Raw genomic sequence first — 25,370 nt, 5'->3', positions numbered from 1 at the left:
TCGGCCCTAATATCGAGAATTGCCCATGTGTCAATCTCTAGTTGGTCTAACATCGAAATGGCAGCTTGGCAAACCACATGACCTCGAGCCACGGAACGCCACCTCGACTACGCCGTACATGATTATCGACACGCCTCAACTCCCATGCTGGCCGTCATACCTGGCATTTTTGACAGTATAACCCAACCTAAGCAACGTCTAACTTACTTTTTTTTATTTTTTTATTTTTTTATTTTTACACACGCACACACCCCACACACTCACACTAGTGGAATTTCACCACCTATGGGTACTTGAACCCTTGACCGGGTGCTGAAACTCCTAGGAGTCTACCACCCGAGCAAGAGTAAGGACCCAACATCTAACTTACTTTATGAGCCTATAAAGATTGACTCGAAAGTAGGGGGGCATACTGTTGGGGGAAATTTAGTTTGACCTGTAAAAAGGAGCCGACTCTACAAACTAGCACGGACCCAATGGGCTAAAACTACTTAGGAGACATTTACTAGTCAAGAAGGGCCGACCTAAAGTAGGTCAGCACAGACATAGGCCCACTCAACAAATAGTCAACCTATTTAATAGGTCGGCACAACTACATGACGGTTAGAGGTCAGCTACAGGTCGTCAACTATAGGTCGATTATAGGTTGACTCGACCTATAGGTCAGTTATAGGTCGACCTGACCATAGGCTGGCAATAGCTCGGCCATAGGTCGGCACTGTCTCCGACAAGGTTAATGGCCATCGGAGTTCAACTACGATGAATGTTGATCTATCAAATGACTTCGGGCGAATGCTCATCTATCGAGCAGCTCGGTATTACCTATCTCCAGGGTATCGCGCGCCTCCACCGCCCGACCTCTTAGACCTTGCCCCGAACAAACAACCCGAAGATCTCTCGAACGGCCTGAAGATCTCTCCCAAGATCTTCGGGAGATAAGATCGGGTCCCGAGGATCTCGGATGTCCGTTATCTTGGAGAGATCCCTGGAGGATCTGAATACCCGTGTGGGAAGATCTCCAAAATATCAGGACTCCTGAACGGGGAAGACTTCCTACTATGTGATCTTCCTCCTCATATAAATAGAAGAACCTTTTGCCATTATAAGGTACGCATACTCTATCTAAAACACGATTGGTGACTCTTTTCCAAAGAGATCATCTTCTACAAAGACCCGAGATCCTGACTTAGGCATCGGAGGGTCCCCTGTATTAGCCAGGGTCTCCCTTGTCTCTTGCTTTCCTGTATGTAGGTTCTCGAGAGTCCAGCAAGGAGGGTCTATTGGAAAACTGCATCAACATGTGCAATATTATATTGATGTTTCCCATGATATTTGTCTCCCAAGGATGTGAAACTGACACTTTGAACACTGAGCATATCCTACCCCAGCTAAGGAAATCAGATTCAGGCCTACCAGTTCCAATACGGGTATATCGTGCCCAGATCCACATCCGACCAGATTCCGGCATCCAATTGGGTTCAATTCTGAGCATGATTTAGGATTAGGAATGGGGTTGTTATCCAAAATCAGGACGAGAATCAAGTCCGGATCCTGGTTCAGATCCAATGATTGATTCAAGTCCATACCAAAAGCATGTCTTTTTATGATTGTTAAATAACAAGCACAATTAAATAAAGAATCATCATCAACAACCAAATAAATAACAGAACTTTAAAAAAAAAAAAAAAAGAATCATATATTTGGCACCTCACAGGTACTGGATTTAGGCATCTAGCCTAAGGTGATTTCTAATTGAATCCAAATCATTGTTAACCTGAATCTGACCCAATTATTAGTACTGCCCAAAATCTGGATCCAGAAACAATCAATTGGATAAGATACTTCCGGTATCCATGAATACATGTACCCATTGACACAACTACTATTCTAGGAGTCTTATAAGATGTTATAAAGGCTGAGACATAATCCAACCATTGGCGGAGGTTTTAATTAAGTAGCCTAGTACCATCCTTCACTCCAGTGAAGGGAGAAGAAAAGACATATGGCAAATGAAGATTACCAAACAACCAATTGAGGGTGAGTTCATCCAGGGTGAGCTAATGCAGAAATACATCCAGCCACTAACATAGGGCCCAAGTGGACCCCACAGCCTGCATGATGAATAGAACAGGCCAGCAAATGACTAGAGGCTCAACTGATGGTTCAGTCACCTTATGGGCCCCATGTCCGCAAGAAGATGACCCATTTGTTTGGATTCACTCAGCTGGCCCCAGATGTGAACTGACACATGTCTAGGCTAAATGGTAGCTTCAAAAGCTCACAATGTTGTTGTTTCTTTATTTTCATGGGAGAACATTCTTAGTTACCTTTTGTCAAGAAATCCTAATTGGTGATTATTTCTACTTATTGAATCCAGCAACTAGTTTCTTAAAACAGTCTGATCATGTTTCGTCTGATGCAACTAGAGGGAGTAGAAGTTGAGTGACCTGAGTTATAGTCTATTTATCCTTGTTCCACCATATTGTGGCACCAAGCGAGAGCAAGCAGCATTAGTTTTGGTGGTCTTGGAGTGAGTAAGCATTCATTGCAAAATGTCAGCAAGTATAAACGACTAAGAAGCAGGAGCAAGGCCTTGAGTCCAAACCTCAATTTGAAGCAGGAGTGGGACCTGGGTATAATGTGCAACTAAGTTCTAGCTTATGTATCCTACAATCTGAAGGTTTTTTTTATGCCCATAGTTTAATTCCTCTTTCTTCTCATCTGCAAACTGGTAAGGATCTGTTTTTCGTATATATATAAATTGGCAATGATCTTAGTCCCTATTTCTTAGTTTCTTCCCTATTTAATCCTTTGATCTGGTCTATTACTGAGACCCCATCACCATTACTAAGACCCCATCACCCTTCACAATTTGGGCGAACAGCTTGGGTTGTGAGTTTGCTCCCCACAGACTCGAGTTCGATTCCCCTCCCTGTGGATTACCCGATGCATGTGGTTGACGGGTGATTGCATGCATCTGCAGGGAATAGTCTCGCCTCAAAGGGGGCAGGAGCACCCTGTCATCATAAAAAAATAATAAATAAATAAATTTACTAAGACCCCATCAGAAAGAGACCAGGTTTGCCTCTTTTTCAACCCACAAGCGACTCAATGTTAGTGATGAAATTGGCATATTTTTTAATTTAAAACGAGGAAGAAGAAACAAACAATTGGACAAGTACCCCTCAGCCTATTTTATCTTTTGAAAACTAATATCAGAGCTTTAGCCGACACTACAAGAGGGAAGCAGATATAAATAGCAGAAAATATTCTCAAATGTCAAATGTCAAGCCAATGAATCTTATTTATCCACCTAATACCAAGCAATCACAACATGGATCCATAAGCCAGTCCTAGGAAATCAATACAAGAAATGAAATATTCACTCTGCCCTTTTAAAGGGCCAAATATCATTTTGAAAGTACAAACTAGAAGACCTAACCCACCACTTGTAAAGACAAAAACCAACATTACAATTGAAGGAGCTTAAAAGTGACAAGGACTAACCGATACAAAAGGTTTTCGAACGTTTTAATGCCTTTTCCAGGAAAGCATACACTTAAGAGCTCATCTCTTGTATCTCGTAGACTAAGATGGATAGCCCAGGCCCTTCCACACGTTAGAAGACATTTATCACACTCCTCCGATGAGGTGCAATCATGTGATAAATTGGAATCATCCAAGCCCTCCTGATCATATTCAACAAGGGATTTAAAATTGAACAGTAATTGCCCCACTGCACTGCATTCATTTATGCTTCTCTCATATCGGCAAATGTAAAATTTAAAGCATGCGACATCTCCACTTCATCCAAACATTGTCATCTATTATTGTTTTCATGAGATAGTCATACTCAAAAGAACTTACATATGGTAACTCAATAGAAGACAAAAAGTACCAATTAGCAATCTACTTTGATCACCATATACCTAAAGTTGTTCTGCTAGTGGTAAGGATAAAAGAGAGAGATTAACCATGTTACGAGGACAAGGCACTGATGACTTGAGAGAAAGAGAGAACATACAAGTGGCATGCACACTCATGTACCGCTACTTAGTGTAAGTAATAATTTTCCATCAACTAATCATTCCATAGAGGTACCTTTTACCCATTTTTTTAGATACCATTCTACTTAGCAAATAGCAAAATGACCATTTATCCATACATTTTTTTTTGCCTTGAACTGTTGAGAAAGATGGTCAAGCTTTATAATTTTTCGTCTTTTCCTAATATAGAATATTTTAAGACCTTGAAACATTGGGGAAACATTTGGAAAAAAATGGAAATTTTCAGTAAACTCTAGGAGATGTTAAAAGACACATGTTTACAAATTTAGGAATCAAAAAATAAAAAATAAAAAAATAAAAAAATAAAAAATAAAAAATAAAAGAAAAAGAAAAGAACCTATACATAATAAGTTTCCATTTTATAGAGGCCTAAACCATATGCTATTGGAAAAAAGGAAGTGAAATTATCACCAAAATGAGTTCATATCATTCAAATACCATATAATGCAAGTAATAAAAACATCCATCTCAATTTTAGGGGTAAGTGGAGAAAATTAGGATTTCCCCAATTTTCCCTATTCACTCACTCAAGTGTTGACTTACACCCACAAATCCATGTTAATGCATGAGAATCATGCATAGAGATTGCAAATAACAAATAACTTATTCCCATTCGGTTTGCTTTCTACAAAGACACATTGTGGTGTGATGTTTTGCATATGGACGCAGGCCACATCATTTTGGGCAGACCTTAGTTGTATGACCATGATGTGACATTATTCGACTGTTCAAAGACGTGTTCATTTATTCATGAAGGTAAGGGGATAAAACTAAATCATTCTACTAAATCATTTTCCACCCAAAAGCACATCGAAGAAAGAGGACATCAAGAAGGGTGATCCAAAAGATGTGAGGAAGTTCTAGCCTAAATCTCTCCACATAATAAACACCAAAGAGTTTGAAAGGGAAACTATGGCTAATTTGATGGTGTATGCCCTCGTGGCAAGAAAGGTCACACCCGAGGCTAGTGTAGAGTTGTCACCTAAAGTAATTCCGATGTTGGAGGAGTTTAGTGATGTTTTCCCTAAGGACCTACTAGATAAACTTCCACCCATGCAGGATGTTTAGCATGCCATACATCTTGTCCTCGAGTCGACTCTACAAACCTTCCTCACTACCAAATGAACCCTATAGAGCATATAGAGTTGAAGAAGCAAGTTAATGAGCTTCTTAGAAAAAGGGTTCATTAAGGAGAGTTTGAGTTCATGTCTCGTGTTGGCCATCCTTACACCCAAGGTGTCCCGTATCGGTATCGGTTGGCGTAACGGTGACCTCCAAAACCGATACGGATATGGGGGCGTAACGGTGATACGGGGGCGTAACGGCCCGTAACGGCGCAAAAATTTTTTTTTTGCCAAAAAATTATGAAAAAATATGGATTAAATCCGGAATATTCTAAGCATTCCAAATATGCATTCATTTATATATTGGAACATGTTTATGGTGGTGTGACGGTCCACTCTTTGGTGAGAAGTTGTATCGGACTGTCTGATGAATTTATGAACCAGATAACCTGAATTTGACTACAAATTTCATATATTTAATTTTCTAACTATCTACTATCAATGATAGATATATTAGAATGAATGTAATATGAAAATATCTTACATTTAAGTGTTTGCAATTATTTTTGAGGGCCAAAATTCATGCGTAAATAGAAAATATATATATATATATATATAAAATATAAAATGGCACCCCAAATATGTAAAATGCATATTAACATGTTCTACTATGATTAACACATCATATGACATCATTAAAACAGCAAAAGAATCATTAAAAAATGATTTTTCGAATTTTCAAAAAAAGGGCCGAAATAAATGCGTAAATAGAAAAAAATATAAAAAAATATAAAATGGCACCCCAAATATGTAAAATGCACATTAACATGTTCTACTATGATTAACACATCATATGACATCATTAAAACAGCAAAAGAATCATTAAAAAATGATTTTTCGAATTTTCAAAAAAAGGGCCGAAATAAATGCGTAAATAGAAAAAAATATTAAAAAAATATAAAATGGCACCCCAAATCTGTAAAATGCATATTAACATGTTCTACTATGATTAACACATCATATGGCATCATTAAAACAGCAAAAGAATCATTAAAAAATGATTTTTTGAATTTTCAAAAAAAGGGCCAAAATAAATGCGTAAATAGAAAAAAATATAAAAAATATATAAAATGGCACCCCAAATCTGTAAAATGCACATTAACATGTTCTACTATGATTAACACATTATATGACATCATTAAAACAGCAAAAGAATCATTAAAAAATGATTTTTCGAATTTTCAAAAAAAGGGCCAAAATAAATGCGTAAATAGAAAAAAATATTAAAAAAAAATAAAATGGCACCCCAAATCTGTAAAATGCACATTAACATGTTCTACTATGATTAACACATCAAATAGCATGATTAAAACAGCAAAACAACCATTAAAAATTGATTTTTCGAATTTTAAAAAAAGGGGCCAAAATTCATGCGTAAATAGAAAAAAATATTAAAAATTTATTAAATGGGACCCCAAATCTATAAAATGCACATTAACATGTTCTACTATGATTAACACATCATATGACATGATTAAAACAACAAAACATATTAAAAAAAGTATAAATACTTATTTTTGACGAATTTCTGAAAAATGGCCCACCGAGCTTTGATTCAAAAAAATCTGTAATATAATGTGTTTTTATCTCAAATACCTAGCCAAGGTTGGTCGAAATTAGTAGTAGAAGGAGTGAGAAACAGTTTGGAAGCAAGAGGTTTCAAAAAAACAGCAAAAACAAAGCTAAAAATGAAAAAAAAAAAAAAGTTACCGTTACGGGCCCGTTACGGCCGTTACACCCCGTAACGGGCCCGTATCGGCCGATACGGGTACAAAAAATCGTATCGGCCGATACGGCCCTGAAACGGGTAACGGTTCGCACCGTTACCGTTACATATCGGCCAATACGGCCGATACGTAACCGATTTGGCATACCTTGCTTACACCTAAGAAAGATGACACTTAGCGCATGTGCGTGGACAGTCAGGCCATCAACAAGATTACGGTCAAGTATCGATTTCCTATACCACATCTTGACGACATGTTAGAGATGATAGCCAGTGACACAATCTTTTCCAATATTGACCTCGAAAGTGGGTATCACCAGATATGTATTCGCACAGGAGATGAATGGAAAACACTTTGCCACATGATGGGTACAAGACTTCAGTTCTCGTAAGCATATCACCCCCAAACTAATGGTCAAACGGAAGTGGTTAATCGAAGCTTAGGAAACCTGTTACGAGGTCTTGTGGGTGACCATATTAGGACTTGGGATTCAATTTTACCATTTGCAAAGTTTTCATATAATAGTTCAGTCAATAGGTCGATAGGCATGAGTCCTTTTGAGGTAGTGTATGGTTACAAGCCTAGGAAGCCTATAGATCTCATTCCCATGTCAGTCTCCCATAAACCTTCAAAGTCCGTAGATGCATTTGTAGGAGACATATTCATGACTTCCATGCTGAAATTAAGAAACGAATTAATATGGGCAATGAAAAGTACAAAATATTTGCTAACTCTCATCGCAGGTTTAAAGAATTTCAAGTAGGAGATTATGTGATGATTCAGAAAAGGCTTGAACGATATTTGCAAGGGGCTATGAAGAAATTACAAGCCCGTAGTGCAGGACCTTATAAAATATTGAAAAGAATAGGTTCCAATGTGTAGATTGTAGATCTTCCACCTAATATGGAAATTAGTTCTACATTCAAGGTGGAAGATCTTGTGTCTTTTAAGGGTCCAACAACTTCACCCACAAGCCTTTCTCCCAACCCATGCATTGGCCCAGATGGTGGTGCTTCCAACTTGCCCCATGACCCATGGCTCTTGCCAAACTAGCATTCCCAGCCTTTACTTCCTTTACCATCCATACCTACCAAAAGAGGAGATGAAAGGTATTTTGGATGAACAAGTGGTTTCTACCAAATATGGATGTTTCCAGAAATATCTCATCAGATAGTATGTTGATTACAAAGACCGAGCTTTAGAGACTAGACTCGGATCTGCTAGAGCGAGATCGCAGTTTTATTTCGCCAGAGGCGAACTCTTCTCAGCTGAGGGGAATTGATGAGGACATCCAAGCACATTTTAGAGTTTATCAAAGGAGGAGAGCTACACCAATTTCTTTATGGCTAGGCGATCATTACATGAGGCTCAGTGGCCCAATTCGAATTCCTAGCCACGTTGAAGACCCCACATGCATGATTGTGCATCTTTAAAGACTCCACACTGGGAAGATGCATGTGGGCTACTTAGTTGAGAGTATTGGACTGTTGGATTGATTGGATACATCTATCGGACTGTTGGATCATCTTGATCGTGGACTCATATTGGACATTAGTTTTAGTTATTTGTTTAGTTAGTTTGATTATTTTGGTTTATTTTATGATTTAGTTGATATTACGGGTATTTTGGACATTTTATAGTATTAAGGGTGTTTTTGTAAAAACACCCCAAATGGAGCATACAAGGCTTGGACGTGTAAAGTCTAGGGCATTATTGGCTATTTAATTAATTTTATTTTTTTTGCTTTGTTTTGGAACAAAATTCCTCATGTGATTAGAGTTTGGTGTGAAGCCATGGAGTGATTCCAATTATCTTCTTTCTAAGCAATCTTATTTTTGCTTTCTTTTCTCTTCTTTTCTTCCCATTTTCTTTTGTTTCCAACCAAAGACCATCATCATCATCACCCTAGCCCTTCCAAACCTAACCCAAACCATCACCCAACTGTATGGACAACCCGGTTCGACACACCGTCTGTTCGTCTGACAGACCCCTCCCCCCTTCCTGTTCCTTGTCTATGCAGAATCGTGTGTCATTCAATAGAAAATCCCTCAAATTCCTATAGTATAGGGTTTCTCATTACTAGTTGTTCGACGAGTAGGACAAGTCGAGTAAAAAAAGCACGAGAAAGAGGAAAGAGGCAAGGGGAAGTGGGGGGAAATAGAATGCTTAGCTAATTCTATGCGTCTAACAAAAAAAAAAAAAAAAATTCTTCTCCCAATTTTTCTATCTTCCCATTTATTCCCATCAACAGACCCTTCTTCCCCTAATTCCTTCGATTTTACCCGACGCCCCCCGGCTAAGAGCACTTCATCATCGGAGGGGCCTATTGGTACTAGTACCAAGACTACCCCTATTATTAACACAGCTTCTGCCTCTTCGGGCCGACTGAAACAGGTTTCGGCTGTGGTTTGAAAGAGTTTATTATTATTATTATTATTTTATTTTATATATATATATATATATATATATATATATATATATAAAGACCTGGAACTCAAAACACAAACAGCTTGACAACTAGTGTTCGGCCGGGCTCGGTATACCCGGGAGGGAAGGAACGATAGCCGAATGCTCATTATTGATTTCATTCTCATTATTCCATATTGATCTAATTATCACTATTCCATTGCCGCTAATGTTGTTGTTCCAGTTAACGCTTAAGCGGGATGTAGCCTTTTTTGTTTCCTATCTTCAAACCTTAATTCCCTAGATTCCCAAACCATAATTCTCAAAAACCCTAATTCCCAAAAACATAATTCCCAAAATACCAATTCTCTAATCCTAAACACTAACCCTAACTTACCCAAACCCCAATAAAACCAAGTGATTTCCTTTGAATTAAGACCTATCCTTATGCTAGATGGAAGTTCTACCTTCCATAGGTCCTAATTAATCAATATTCTCTAAGACCCACATTGCAGAATTGTAAGTAGTCTTGAACTGGAGCATCCTTTAATGCTTGAACTCTTTAACCATGTGATAGAATAGCTTTATTTCGTGTTTTGATTTCTCTAATTAATTCGTTGATTAATTTCATTGCATCATTCTAGGTTAGACTATCCATCCTGCATCAAGGGGATGTGAGAAAGAGGGTGGGAAATTTTCTAGCCAACTTTTTCCCATATGATTATGTGCCAACTAAGGCAACTGCGAGCCCGCACTCCAAGAATATGATTTCTGAAGTGAAATGTGGGCACAAGGGTGTGATGCCACTCACAGCACATGAGATTATGAGGCCTTAGAGATGAAGTTATTGAGATGCATTGTTATATCGATGAGTTGAGGCCATCATAAGAAACTAATGAGGTCACACTGATGTGTAACATATAAGTGTTGATAAAGGATGTGATGAAAAAGGTGGGGAGGTAGAATGTAGTGCAGTTCAACACAAACAATGAGAGAGCATTCGTAAAGGCGATGGAGTAAATGAAGAAGTATGACTAGTACTATAACCCGTACGCAATCAAATTCATTGATTTGATGCTTGAGACGATAGGGGACATGCCTGCAGTCAAGATTGTCGATGCTCAAGTGATTATAAATTTTATTTACAATCACACCAGACTATTAGCCGAGCCCAAGATGCGTGCAAGGTGTCATGGCGGTATAGTGCAGCCTTGGCCAACACAGTTTGCCACTAATTTCATCACCTTAGAAAGCCTCCCGAAACACAAGTAGGGAGTCAGAGAGCTCTTCGCTTCTAAAAACTCTGCATATTGCAATCAGAGTGGCAATAAACTAGCGACGACAATTGAAGGGATTGCCAGGAGCATACTTCTGGCACTGTGATGGGTTCCAACATACTTCTTGAACCCCAAGTACTACTACCGTCATAAACTTAGAACAAATGAGCAATGACTTAAAGAGGGTGGTGCACTAAGGATACAAGAAGTTATTCCCCAATTCTCTGGGAAAAGCTCATTTCGAGAATGAGGTAAACTATTATTGCATTTAATTCTTGTATAAGTTCTTGCCACACATTGTACTGACAATTAGTATTAAATGCGATCAACAATTGTCGCCTTTCAAGATGAGAGGGGCATGTTTGGGTGTGAGGTTCCAAAGGCATGGTATTCCAAATCGGTTACGTAACGGCCATTACAGAAAAATGTGCCATAACCAAGGTATCCCGTAGTGTCCTCCAAAACCGATACGGATACGGGGGTGTGACGGTGATATGGGGGCGTAACGGACCGTAACGGCGCAAAATTATTTTTTTTTGCCAAAAAAATATGAAAAAGTATGGATTAAATCCAAAATATTCTAAGCATTCCAAATATGCATTCATTTATAAATTGGAACATGTTTATGGTGGTGTAACGGTCCACTCTTTGGTGAGAAGTTGTATCGGACTGTCTGATGAATTTATGAACCAGATAACCTGAATTTGACTACAAAATTCATATATTTAATTTTCTAACTATCTACTATCAATGATAGATATATTAGAATGAATGTAAAATGAAAATATCTTACATTAGGTGTTTGCAATTATTTTTGAGGAATTTCTCGAACATACCTATGGTCCTATGCAGTGTGGTGCACGTGACTATGATAGTGTGATTCCTGTCTATGACCTGTCATCCTCAAGTCAAGAATATTAAAAAAAAATAATTAGTAGTGTCTGATATACTCCTCTGCAACTTGATTAAGGATTACTTGATTGGTTGTCAAGGGAGCTATTTTAAATACAAGTTCGGCAGTGTCAAGTGTGTGCATGGCTTCTTGCAATAATACTGTTGTGAGCTGTCTGCTGCAAATACTTACCTTAACACAAATATATACTCACAATCACAAGTCACCACCAAAATGAAAATCTGCTTTTTTGTGGTTGCTCGACCTCCACATCATCGTCCTCGTCACCATCAAGCTAAGGCTGTCCAATAGGTGTAGGTGCTACATATCCATAATATCCAGTGCCAGAAGGAAATACTAGATCAACAAAACTAGAGGATGACTGATCCTGACTAGGCAAGGACTCTGACCCGGAGTAAGGATATCCACCAGTGCTCGTCGAATAGCCTTACTGGTGCCCATACTCAGGCTGTTGAGAATCTTGAGATTGAGAGTGCGTCTGCTGTGATGAGTAACTTGGATTTGGATCTGGATATCTATAATCATATGGATATTGATCGGGAGGGCTACTCCAACATGAATGTGATGGAACAGGCTCAGTATAACCATCATAATTCAATTCACCATAAGAATATCCATCATAATAACCAAGACCATGAGCCTGCTGATGTTCCGAACCTTCTGGACCCGGTGCACCACTAGATGTACCCACCTCCTGCTGGCTGTATCGTGACTCGGTACACTCATAAGTCCGACCTCGTGTACCACCTCGTCGATGTTCATCGACATCGTGATCTGTAGACGGCGCTGTATAGGGTGCTGAGCAACACCAGAAGTGCCAGCACCAGGGGCAGGGGGGTCATCGTCATCATCCGACACGGTCACGCTACCACTGCTCCTACTCTTTTGTTGATCTTGAGCCGTATCCGTACGTGGCATAAACGCTGCCCCTCTTACTGGGTCCAACACATCTGCACGACTCTCTTGTTGCGCTCTGCGTATTTCTGGGTCATCAATTTCCAATTCTTCACTATCCTCTTCAAATTTCTTTTCCCTTGTTTCCAACCAAGGTAGAAGTGGGTCATCCTCATCATAAATATTGTCCAAGTTTATTGGACAGTAGTCTCCGTCATCAGCAGCTGTAATGCTCCTATGATGTCGTCACATTCTTAGTTTTATATTGTAGTGCATGAAGACAAGTCTATCTAATGTTTTAGTCTGCCATCTATTCCTATTCTTTGAATGAATAAGCGCAAAACAACTCCAATTCCTTTCGCAGCTAGAGGAAGATGTTGTCTGGCTCAAAACTTTTACTGCAATTTTTTGGAGAGCCTTCGTACTCTCTCCAAAATTAATCCACCATTCGGCCGGTTGCAATCTAGATATTGCATGCTGTGCAAGAGCATCTCCAAAGCTACCAAGGCGATTTCCAAATGTATCTAATTCATTTAATGCCTTTATTTGCAGATCTAAGTCAGGCTCTAATCTCTTTATCACATTTTTTAGCCCGACACGAACTTATCATCCGCAACAAATGATTGGGCATATCTATACCTAGGATTTAGGTAGTAACCTGCTGCATGAAGATCGTGATGGAGTTGTTTTGTCCATCTCTTGTCGATCATCTTCCAATAAGTCTCCCAACTTCTACAATCACGTTGAATTGCAAACTTTGCCTTATCTATGGCATCATATAGAAAGCCCATGGTAGGTGCTTCATCGGATTCAACAAGACGGAGTACCCTCATTAGTGGGTCCATCACCTTTAGGATCGCCTTGACCTTCTTCCAATATTTGTTGTCCCGTATGGTGTTCGCAACTTCGACCGGTGTCCCTGATGTCTTCTTCTCATGTTTTGTGTTGAGCCATTCTCGGGAAGCGAACATCTTACTCAACTCTTCCCTATGCTGAAATAAACTCTCTAATGCTATAAAGTTTGTTGCGAATCTAGTCGCCGCAGGCCTCAACAACTCTCGTCCTTTCGTGAACTTTCTCATTATTGCAACTACTTGATTATGGTTGTAAATAAACGTCGTCACTTCCCTTGCCCTTTCGACCATTTCCTTACCATTCTTCTTCTTCCCAATATCTTCCAATATAAGATCAATACAATGGGCAGCACGTGGTGACCAAAAAAGATATTTTCTCTTATCCATCAACATATGTCCTGCAAGCTTATATGTTGCTTCATTATCTGTCACAATCTGCACTATATTCTCCTCTCCAATTTCGTCCACAACTTTATCCATTAGTCCATTAATATAAGTAGAATTTTTTGTTGCCTCTGAGGCATCAATTGACTTGTGGTATATAGTTCCTAAGTGATAGTATACCATGAAGTTGATCATGCTGCGTCTGGTTGGGCCAGTCCAACCATCACACATGATTGTGCATCCTCTGGCTTGCCATACAGGTTTAAAGGTAGCCACGTATGCTTTCACATCCGCATACTCTGCATCTGTCCATTTCCCCCTAATCTCCTTAGCCGTGGGAGCTTTTATTCCTTCACCTGCTTCTGCTGCTGCATCAATTACCACCTGCCAATATGGAGAATTGGCTGCGTTAGGAGGTATGTTGGCATGTATAAATAACTTTGCTGCTGCTCTACCTAATTTCTCAACGGAAGTTTTACTCCACATTTGTTTTATCTTCTTTTGTTTAGTTGATTCTTTCCTAAATAGGATTGGATCAATAGAGGGTCTCCTAGGCTCATTTACTTCTTCATCCAAACGTATAGGGGCATCACGTGAAGATGTCTGTCGTCGGCTCCCAAACATATGTCGTAACCCACCAAACCTACCCCCCACCCCCACCTGCAGAAGCAGTTGCACTTCCAGTTGCACTCCCACTCCCACTCCCACTGCCCCCCCTGTATCACGCACTGACCCATGCGTGCCAAACATGCGGCGACGTTCTTCCTCTTCACGAGCTAGACGCAAGCTCTCTCTCCTAGCTATAGTAAATTCTCGATCTGAATCTTCGTTAGAATCAATAATATCTTCATCATGAATGCCCATATGTTCAGGACCAAACACTTCCTGTCGAGCTGCATCCAAAATATCATCTTTCTTCTTTTGTACAGCAGCACGTTTACCCTTCGACTCATCCAGACTAGCTCGCATTAAAAGCATTCTCTCTTTCGGTACTCTACTACATGGCGCAACTTGACCCTTTCGATGTGCCAAATGTTGTTTGAGACGGGTAATTCCACCAGTCACTAGTCTATCACAATACTTGCACTTCATTTGGTGCCTAGTACCACCAACCCTCTCACAATGTTGCCATCCAATATCATCACTTACTTGTTGTTGGCCAGACCCAGACATTTCTTTAGGTTTAGGTAGACACTAGATAATTAGATATGAGTATGAGTGTATGACCTATGTTAATAAAGATGATTTTATATTCTAACTAAACCCTAAGAAGCTCCAAGGCAAAACCTGTCCAATATAAGCAAATAAAAACATAAAGTCACTAATTCGAAAATAGAAAAAAATTATAAAATGACACCCCAAATCTGTAAAATACACATTACCATGTTCTACTATGATTAACACATCACATAGCATGATTAAAACAGTAAAACAATCGTTAAAAAATTATTTTTTGAATTTTTAAAAAAAGGGCCATAATTAATGCGTAAATAGAAAAAAATATTAAAAAATTATAAAATGGCACCCCAAATCTGTAAAATGCACATTAACATATTCTACTATGATTAACACATCATATGGCATGATTAAAACAGCAATACAACCATTAAAAATTGATTTTTCGAATTTTAAAAAAAATGGCCAAAATTCATGCGTAAATAGAAAAAAATATTTAAAAAATATAAAATGGCACCCCAAATCTGTAAAATGCACATTAACATGTTCTACTATGATTAACACATCATATGGCATGCTTAAAACAGCAAAACAATCATTAAAAATTGATTTTTTGAATTTTAAAAGGGGCAAAATTCATGCGTAAATAGAAAAAAATATTTAAAAAATATAAAATGGTACCCCAAATCTGTAAAATGCACATTAACATGTTCTACTATGATTAACACATCATATGGCATGATTAAAACAGCAAAACAATCATTAAAAATTGATTTTTTGAATTTTAAAAAAAAGGGGCAAAATTCATGCGTAAATAGAAAAAAATATTTAAAAAATATAAAATGGCACCCCAAATCTGTAAAATGCACATTAACATGTTCTACTATGATTAACACATCATATGGCATGATTAAAACAGCAAAACAATCATTAAAAATTGATTTTTTGAATTTTAAAAAAAGGGGGCAAAATTCATGCGTAAATAGAAAAAAATATTTAAAAAATATAAAATGGCACCCCAAATCTGTAAAATGCACATTAACATGTTCTAATATGATTAACACATCATATGGCATGATTAAAACAACAAAACAACCATTAAAAATTGATTTTTCGAATTTAAAAAAAAAGGGTCAAAATTCATGCGTAAATAGAAAAAAATATTAAATGGCACCCCAAATCTATAAAATGCATATTAACATGTTCTACTATGATTAACACATCATATGAGATGATTAAAACAGCAAAACATATTAAAAAAAGTATAAATACCTATTTTTGACAAATTTATGAAAAATGGCCCACCAAGCTTTGATTCAACAAAATCCGCAATATAATGTGTTTTTTCCTCAAATATCCAGCCAAGGTTGGTCGAAATTAGTAGTAGAAGGGGTGAGAAACAGTTTGGAAGCAAGAAGTTTCAAAAAAACAGCAAAAACGGAGCTTAAAATGCAAAAAAAAAATGACCGTTTTTTGACCGTTACGGCTGACTGTTACGGGCCCGTATCGGCCGATACGGGTACAAAAAATCGTAACGGCCAATACGGCCCCAAAACGGGTAACGGTTCCCACCGTTACCGTTACGTATCGGCCGATACGTAACCGATTTGGCAGACCCTGGCCGTAACGGCCCAGGAAGTGCATTTTTCAAAAAATAAAAAATAGCCGTAATGGCCGATACGGGGGCTGTAACGGCCGTTACGGCCCGTATCATAATGGTAATGGTGGTGGCCGTTATGGCCACCGTTACCGTTATGGAACACCTTGTCCAAAAGAGTCAAGGAAGACATGATGCACTGTGAGTTGTTACATGCAAGGTTGCAGTTAAAAGTTAGTTTTCACTATAATTAAAAGTTAGCTTTCATGTTTTAAAATTACACATGGAACTAACATTAGGCCATGATTAACTTGTAGGCAAATTATGGGTCATGTCCGAGAGTGATTGTGAGACCATGTAGCGATTGGCCATCTACGTATTCACACAATGAATGTCACTAGCACCGCGTAATTGAAATTGGAACACCTTCTCACTCATTCACACAAACAAGAACAACTAGATTACGAGAGGCACCAAAAGCTGATATTTTGCCACTAACATGAAGCTTTGAGAGAGGTTGGCACATGCACAAGGTGTAAGAAGAGCAAAAGATGACCCATTAGATCTCATGATGATTAGTCAGAATGCATTTTATGAAGGGGTACAGATGACCAACTTTGTGAGTGAGTTAAGTAAACTGACTTAGATTAAGGAGATAGCCAACCGGATCTGAGGATGACAGACGAGGCAACATCATAGCATTGATGTTGATGTAATTGTAGAAAAAGCAAGATCTCCCTCTGAAGCTTTTGACCCATTGTTGAAGTATGCTAGAGGCACCCAAGCATTAAGATCTCCTGGGGGACATGGTAGCCACACTCTCCGACACCAACCGTGACATGAAGAGCAGTGAAGTTGGTGCCAATGGTGGTGATGGTGATGATGGCAGTGGTGATTGAGGTGACGGCAATGGTAATGTTCGTAGCAAGAGTCAGAGTCTAAAGGCCTCTTAGCCTGTTTACTAGGGAGTGGGAATTTAAGCATGCCACCCGAGACGAAGACAATGGTTCTTGTCATATCTCAGCACAAGCTTCTCAGCTGAAGATTAAGTATGATCGTGATAGAAGTAGCTGAGTGATGCTGAATCTGTAGCATAGAGAATGGGGTCCATGGACTTCAGTCGTAGGCAAGGCTGATCTAATTCTGGACCACAATATGAATATGGATTATATCATATCTATATGGTTATGAACCCCTTGGATACGTGACATGCAACTCCAACAGTTATGATGCATAGATATTCGACTACAAATACCAGCAGGAGTGCTTACGCTTATGAGTAGGGATATCCAGGGTGTAACTAAAGACAAATATATCCAAGAATTGCATATATACCTAGTCCATATCCCATTCTAGATCCTCATCAACTACAAATGATGACTATGCAGTACCCCTAGATGGGCATATTGATCTAGTTCAAAAAGGATGAGCATCAGCGATACCTGAGAGAGTATCATAATCAGTATCATTGTACTATGAACTAGATACAATATTGCCGATTCATGGATCAATAGTATAGCCACCCCCAAGGAGACTAAGATTAATGACTTTAAGCTACAATGTAATTTTATGTGGATCTGAGGCACAACTGCACAAGTGTCATGAGGGCACGTGTATAATTTTACTTCTTTTTTAGCTTTTAAATGTATCGATTGTGTTTTCATACACGTCTTTTATGCTTTATAAATAATATGAAATGATTTGGATATAATTGCATCACTTATGTCAGATAGTGCATAGTTTCGGACCTTATACAAAGGAAATTTATTATGTGTACTTGTTTTTGTGATTTTTTTTTTTTTAAAGTTAACAAAGACTTTATTAAAAGGAGAAAAAACAAAGAGGGGAACAACCCGCTGAGATAGCGAACCAATTACCCTCCAAACAAAAGAAGATTATAGCCCTTTAAATTCACTACATTAGAAGCCCATTCGATAATATACTGATGCACTCTTTTGACTATGAACCCCGCCGGATTGGATACACCGTTAAAACCCTCCCATTCCTTTCTTCCCACACCGACTACCATACAGCCAGAAGGGTCATTCTCCAAACCGTAGATCTTTTCTTACCTAGGGTAGCTATAGAGAATGTTAGTGTATAGTGTATGTGGTTAGTGGCCTAGTGGCCTTTTTAATGCAAGTGCATGTGCGTACTTTCCTCTTCTCCTTCGGTATACTATATGCTCTATTATAATAAAATATTGTGTTTTAGGGCATGTTTAGCCTAACATAACATCTTTCCCAAAACTCTCTTCTTTCTTCTTCTTCTCTCTCACTCTTCTCCTCTTTTCTTCACACTACAATCATCAAACCATTCTCTACTGTAGCACCATGCTAGGCTTTAAGCAGCCGACCCGTCGAATCTGGAAAGGACCAGGAAATAGCGAAGGAGGATAAAATTGCTGACCAAACCCGGTTAATGAAAGGACAATGTATAAACAAATGATCCACCGATTCTTCATCAGCCATGCAACAAAGGCAAACATTAGTGATTATCATTCCCCTTTTCCTTAGATTATCAATTGTCAGAACCTTCCTCTTGCCAACCAACCAGCCAAAAGCCACAATCTTTGGAGGGACTTTGTATTTCCACACTTTGTCTGTCATTGTCTCCACTATTGCATCTGCTTTCCTACCAATGAAGCTGTATAAGGACTTCACTGAGAAGATACTAGTTTTGTCGAGTCTCCACACAAGCCTATTTGCACGTTGTTGGTATAGCTTGCCACCATTGATGCGACCGAGAAGGGCCGCAAATTCTCCGATCTCCCGATCGTGAAGATTTCTTCTGTAAGTAGGGTTCCACGCGATATCATCCCCAAGGATGGAATAACAATCAGCAACTGAAATGGACCGGTTCGGTGCAAGGTGAAAGATGCTCGGGAATTCCTCTTTTAGAGCTACTTCTCCCACCCAGATGTCTTCCCAGAAGCAAGTATTGTCACCTTTATCTATGGCAAATCTAATGCCTTTGAGGACCTCTGTTGTTATAGATAAAACTCCTCTCCATAAAGCTGATGCTCTATAGACTGAGGAGTCCTTGGTCCACCAACCTCCTTCTGAACTACCATATTTGCACTTGATTAGCGAATTCCATAAGAGTCCCATCATCTGTTCCGAGTCTCCGGATCCACTTGCCTAGGAGGGCCCGATTCATATTTTTAAGATCTCTAACTCCTACACCACCTTCTTGGACATGCTGACACACATCCTTCCAGTCAACCAGATTGAACTTCCTCTTTTCCTCCTTCCCATGCCATAGAAAATCTCGTCTTAATCTTTCAAGACTATCTAGAATCGCAGCCAGACATTTGAATAGGGACATAAAATATAGGGGCAGGTTCGAGAGCGTCGCTTTAATAAGAGTGAGACGACCTCCCAAGGATAAGTATCTGCATTTCCATCTAGCTAGGTATGTTTCAAACTTGTCTATGACTTTATCCCATAAAAATTTTAGGGGGCTTACCCACACATAATGGAAGACTGACAAACGTAGTCGGAAAGCTTCCCATTGAGCAATCAAAGAAATCGGCAAAATTCTTTATTTCTACTTCATCCATGTTAACACCAAACATCTTCGACTCTTTCAAATTGACTTCCAGGCCTGAAACTACCTTGAAACAGGGAATAGTAGTACGCAGATTGCTAACTTTATCCTAATTTGCATCACAGAATAGAAGAGTGTCATCTGCAAACTGAATATGGGATATCGAAGAGTCCATTCCTTTAACCCTGAAGCCGCTGACAGTGCCTTCGTCTTGACCTTTTCTCAGCATTCTGGAGAGAGCCTCCCCCACTATTAGGAAGAGAAATGGAGACAGCGGGTCACCTTAACGCAGTCCCCTGGAGCTGCTAAAGAAGCCTTTAGGGGATCCATTGAGTAAATTCGAGAAGAAAGCGGCCCCCACACATTCCCTCATCCATCTTTGCCACTTGACCCCGAAGCCCATTTACTGCAGCATATATTGAAGGAAGTCCCAGTCGACATGATCGTATGCCTTCTCTAAATCGAGCTTGCATAGAAGACCCTTGGAACCGAATTTATGGCTCGAATCCAAACATTCATACGTGATGAGGGTGTTGTTGATAATTTGTCTACCCGGGATAAACGCACTTCGATTGTCGGAGATGATCTTTTCCATCACCCCTCTCAGCCGAGACGCAAAGACTTTTGCCAATACCTTATAGGGACCACCAAGTAAACTGATTGGTCAGAAGTCTTGCAAGGAATCTACTCCCAGGATTTTTGGAATAAGCACTACGAAGGAAGCCCCAAGCTCTTTGGATAACTGACCTCTGTCATGAAATTCGTTGATGAACGCCATAACGTCTCCCTTAAGAACTTCCCAGAAAGTTTGGAAGAATATAATCGGGAAACCATCTGGTCCGGGGGCGTTATCTCCTCCAAAAGCTTGCACCGCCTCTTTAACTTCTTCAGGTGAAAATTGGGATTCAAGAGCCCTGGCTTCCACTTCTGAGAGATGATCAAAATGGAGATGATCTAGCTTAGGCCTATGCCACCCTTCTTCGTGGAGAAGAATGTTAAAATAGCGAATAGCCTCTTCATATATGCGTTGTTTATCCTCTGTACGTACCCCGTTCACCACTAAGCTGTTGATCTTGTTAACTCTTGCACGCGCACTGGCAATACTATGAAAGAATTTTGTATCTTTATCTCCTTTTATCCATTTGCTCTAAAATTTCTGCTTCCAAGAGATTTCATCTTTAAGCACCCTAGTTGAGTAACTTTGGATTAATTGAGCTCTTTTGGTCCAACTTCCTATGGTCATAGGGTCTTCTTCAGCTATTGAATTGATCGACTACAATTCAACGAGAATTGCATTTGTTTCCAACTCCCTTTTACGAAGTTCGACCGCTTTCCACCCATTAATCTTTTTTTTTTTTCTTCAGGAGTCAACTTTTTACATAATCTGAACCCGGCATAACCATCTACGTCGAGCCCTGTCCACCATTATTTGATTAGCTGCTGAAATCCTTCTATCTTCAGCCAAGAAATATTGAATCTGAATGGCTTCGGCCCCCAATTTTCGTCATCGGCTAAAGGGATCAATGGACTATGGTCTAACGTGGGTCTCGGAAGAAGAGGTTGTGAAAGAAAAGGGAACGCTTCGAGCCAATTAGCCGACACGAGGAATCTATCTAGCCTAGCAAGGATCGAATTAGCCCGTTCGTTTGACTAGGTAAATCTGGATCCAAGCAGAGGGAGATCTACCAGTTCTTGATTGTCTATCCGATGCCAGAAGGAGCGCATCGCAGCAGTGACTTTACCACCATTGGATTTGTCCTACGCATATCGCATTATGTTGAAGTCTCCCCCTATGCACCAAGGATTGTTGAACTTCTGCGTAGCTACATTCAATTCTTCCCAAAAAACTTTTCTTCTATCATCTTGGCTAGGACCATAATCGAGGTGATAAGACAGTTGAAATCAGAGCATACCTCTTTAAGGATGACCGAAACGAAGAAGGCTCCGGACCAGCTTAGCACCAAAGACCACAATGATGATTTCCGCGCCACCAGAATACCTCCCGCACTTCCTGTTGCGTTCAAAGCCACCCCCTTCGCGTCTTCCACCTTCCAGAGCGAGCCCATTAACTTATTGTTAAAGTTCTAGACCTTTGTTTCCTAAGTACATATTATGTCTGCCTTGCTTCTACCACAGATGTCTTCAATAAGACTTCTCTTCTATTCGGACTCCACCCCTCTAACATTCCAAGATAATATTATCATCTAGGAAATTGATCTACCCCGTCGTCCTCCTTTGGCACTTTCCAAATTGGTCCCGCTGAGTGAATTGGGACTGGATTGAAGACTACGTAGTTCCCTATTATTGTCTGACTTAATTGGGAGTTTTCTGGGTGATTTAGAACTTATCAAGGGATGTCCACGAGACTCGATGAAATGAAATAGGGATATGAAAACTTCAAGGTGATCGCCAAACGATAATCCTATGGACCTACCAACATGGCCCATAGCATCCTTGATCCACCTCTTCTTCTAGATGGTGTTGACTAGCTTTGCCCTTTGAACTTCGGTGTTCATCCTTGCCAGTTGATCTTCCCCCATTGCTTCTGTAGAACTTCCCACCCTAATCTGTAGAGCCTCCGCTTCTATGATTCCTTCCCCAATTTTTTCCTGGAAGAGGGTTATAAGGGCTTTATCTGACATGTCATCTGTATGAGGCGTGGAACGGGGCGAAGAGCAATCGGGGGAGTTTGCACACTCCGAAGACCAAGATGAAGATCTCTGTTAGAGCCAGATAGATCTCCACCATCCAACGAATATGAAGGAATATAGGCTTCGGTCTGGTAGGGAGAGCATACCGATCAATAGGAATCAAGTCTAGGAGGAGGCAGTCCTAGCGCAGGCAGAGGGGCAAGCCATGTCTTACGAGAAGGAAAGGGGATAGGGGACTCCACTTCAAGAGACTCGGACTCCATAGGGTGCTTCCAAAACTATAACCCTAGGAACAATACGACGTTTGGAGTTAGGCTCTGCACTCAACAAAAGGTTTAAATTTAAAGAGTCCTGGATCGAGTCTGAAGCACCTAACACAGACCTGAATGATGAACTGAAGCAACCTTTCAGCTCCCAAGCCTCCCAATGATCGACACCCAAGACGTCGAGGTTGCTACATGTGGTGAGTGTCCCGAGGATCTGACAGAGATCTCACTCCCTCGAAACGGGGGCAATTATGTGGACACGAGGGGCCGACTCATCCATCCACGGGTATGAAGGCGGGATAGATCGTCCCACGGCGTCTTAACATGTCCCACCTGCTGGAGTAGCATTGCACGATTCTGACAATCCTTATCTGCGCTGGCCACGCTGCCACTACAACCACCTGGATCGAGTCACCTGTTACTCAAAAGGTTAAGTGGTCCTGCAATGTACAAACTCGTCAACTCACGCTAAATCGGAATACATGCAGAATACTGAAACCGTGCACCTTCTTCCACCGCCCTGGCTTTCCTGACCGCAGACGACGAGGAATCCAACTCTCTAGACCTCCAAAGATCACCCCATCTAGGGATGGGATCGTCCTTAGACTCCTGTTAGACTGGTAGGAACAGCTTCCTGTCGTCAGCCGAAACTTGGATGTAGGGTGGCAACGGCTTTCCCTTCCTCCTCCTTACCCTGACTCTGATGACTCCCATCTCCTCTCCCAGCTTTGTTTTGGGGTCCAGTTCGATGAAGTTTCCCAGCCAAGATGCCACTATTAAAAAGAAGTCTTCATTCCACAATTCCAAAGGGACCGACCAAAGCAATATCCAAACATATTCATACACAAATGCCGAGAACTCTTCCCACCTCTGCATACTGATTATTAGGCCGTCTTTATGCAACGCACCTACCATGATCAAAAGGTCCGTATTGAAACCTGGGCTTGTCCTGATCCAAAGTTCATTGAAGCCGATGGGTTTAAAGGTGTAGCTCTCCGCTGAGATCCTACAACATTCGTCTAACCAATTCCTAACTTGGGCTATCGAAACTTCATTTTTGGTGATCACCACCACTAAATCCTGTAGAACACTTTTGGATCAATCAAATGTTTCTTGGTTAATATGAACACACTTGTCCTCGCCTTTAATTGCCTTCACCTCTTCTCTTCCCGACTCCACCTTATGGCTGCTATCATCATTGTGTGGGCTATCTTCTTGTGGCGTGGGTGTCCCTTTTGAGTTGAGGAGCACCTCCTTGAAGGAAGATGTTCCTTGTTGATAAAGTCGACCTAATTTAGAACACCTCTATACCTTATGAATTGGTTTCGGTTTGTATGATCCTCCTCCTATTTTGCCTTAGAGTTTCAGTCCAAACCTCACCATCTGAACCAACATTTTAACACCCCTGAAGCTTTTGCCATGAAGTATTTGAATCGCCCTTTCTCTCTCTCTCTCTCTCTCTAAGCTCATTCTCACCAACACAAAGCCCCAGTTGGAACCATTAACCTTGTTTTTAGGCAACACCACGTCCATCACTACTTTCAGCTCTGCCGATCTCTCTAGAGAAGTTTATAGGTAGCCACCCTTCTGGGAAACCCTTGACGAACAGCATCGGATAACTATCCACATCTCGCTTATTTTTCCTTAACTATGTCTTCCCTATACCTCTTCAAAACGTAGATCCAGTCTCCTGCTGCCCCCTGCTGTTTGAAGTGTGCGATTTTGGCTTTCTCCGCGTCTGTAGATTTCCTGCAACTTACTTCTTCCGTCACCTCTCTTGTTGCTTTACAATGCTGACCTTCCGCCTCTCCATCCACCTCTCCGTCCGCCTCTCTGTCATACATTCTTCCTTAAAACCTTGATCTTGGTAGCAGGGAAACCTAGGACCTTTTATTTTTCCTTTACTTTTTTATCAAGCTCGCATACACGACATGAATTGATAATGTTCCTACACCCACAAGCCCCCCCCCCCCCCCCCCCCCACATATGGACAAATAAACATCCTCCATGCATGAGCACACACATAAAAATAGATGGACTTCTCTTATACACATTGCCTATTCATACACACAATAGCCATCATAGTCATGCATTCAACTAAACAACGTGGATGTCCATGCTAGATCTCTCTACGTCTACCTATAGGCAAAGATACATGCATGTAATTGTGCAAAAGCACTTGAACCTATGAGAATGCAATGTCATGCACGTATTAGACTCTAAGCATGTGCCTGCATACATAGGCACACTAAAATGCATGTCACTCAGTTGCATTTCATACCCACATCATGCATATATGCAAGCATGTACCAAAAAAGACAAAAAAATGTGACCATGTTTGCCAACATGCATGGGCATATGGGCATGTCAAGTAGAAATTGGGCTTGCCCGTAGAGATCTTTACAATCATCATCATCTAAACCTTAGCCCAACTAATTGGTGTCGGCAAGCAAAGTTCCTTGTGTGTGTGTGTGTGTGTGTGTGT

General features: G+C 40.2%; 1 protein-coding gene across 1 annotated transcript in view; it reads right to left on the bottom strand.

The window, feature by feature from the left end:
- LOC131237303 (uncharacterized) overlaps positions 1-25,370 on the bottom strand; it is a 63,608-nt gene that overhangs the window by 23,802 nt on the left and 14,436 nt on the right. Inside the window, exon 3 of the mRNA XM_058235007.1 lies at positions 3,508-3,689. Within this exon, the coding sequence (XP_058090990.1) occupies positions 3,508-3,689 (182 nt within the window). The remainder of the gene's footprint in view (positions 1-3,507; positions 3,690-25,370) is intronic.

Source organism: Magnolia sinica, chromosome 2 (assembly GCF_029962835.1).
Source record: "Magnolia sinica isolate HGM2019 chromosome 2, MsV1, whole genome shotgun sequence".
In the NCBI taxonomy this organism is placed as follows: domain Eukaryota; kingdom Viridiplantae; phylum Streptophyta; class Magnoliopsida; order Magnoliales; family Magnoliaceae; genus Magnolia; species Magnolia sinica.
The sequence above is the reverse complement of the archived record's forward strand: the minus strand, read 5'-3'. Positions and strand labels throughout refer to the sequence as shown.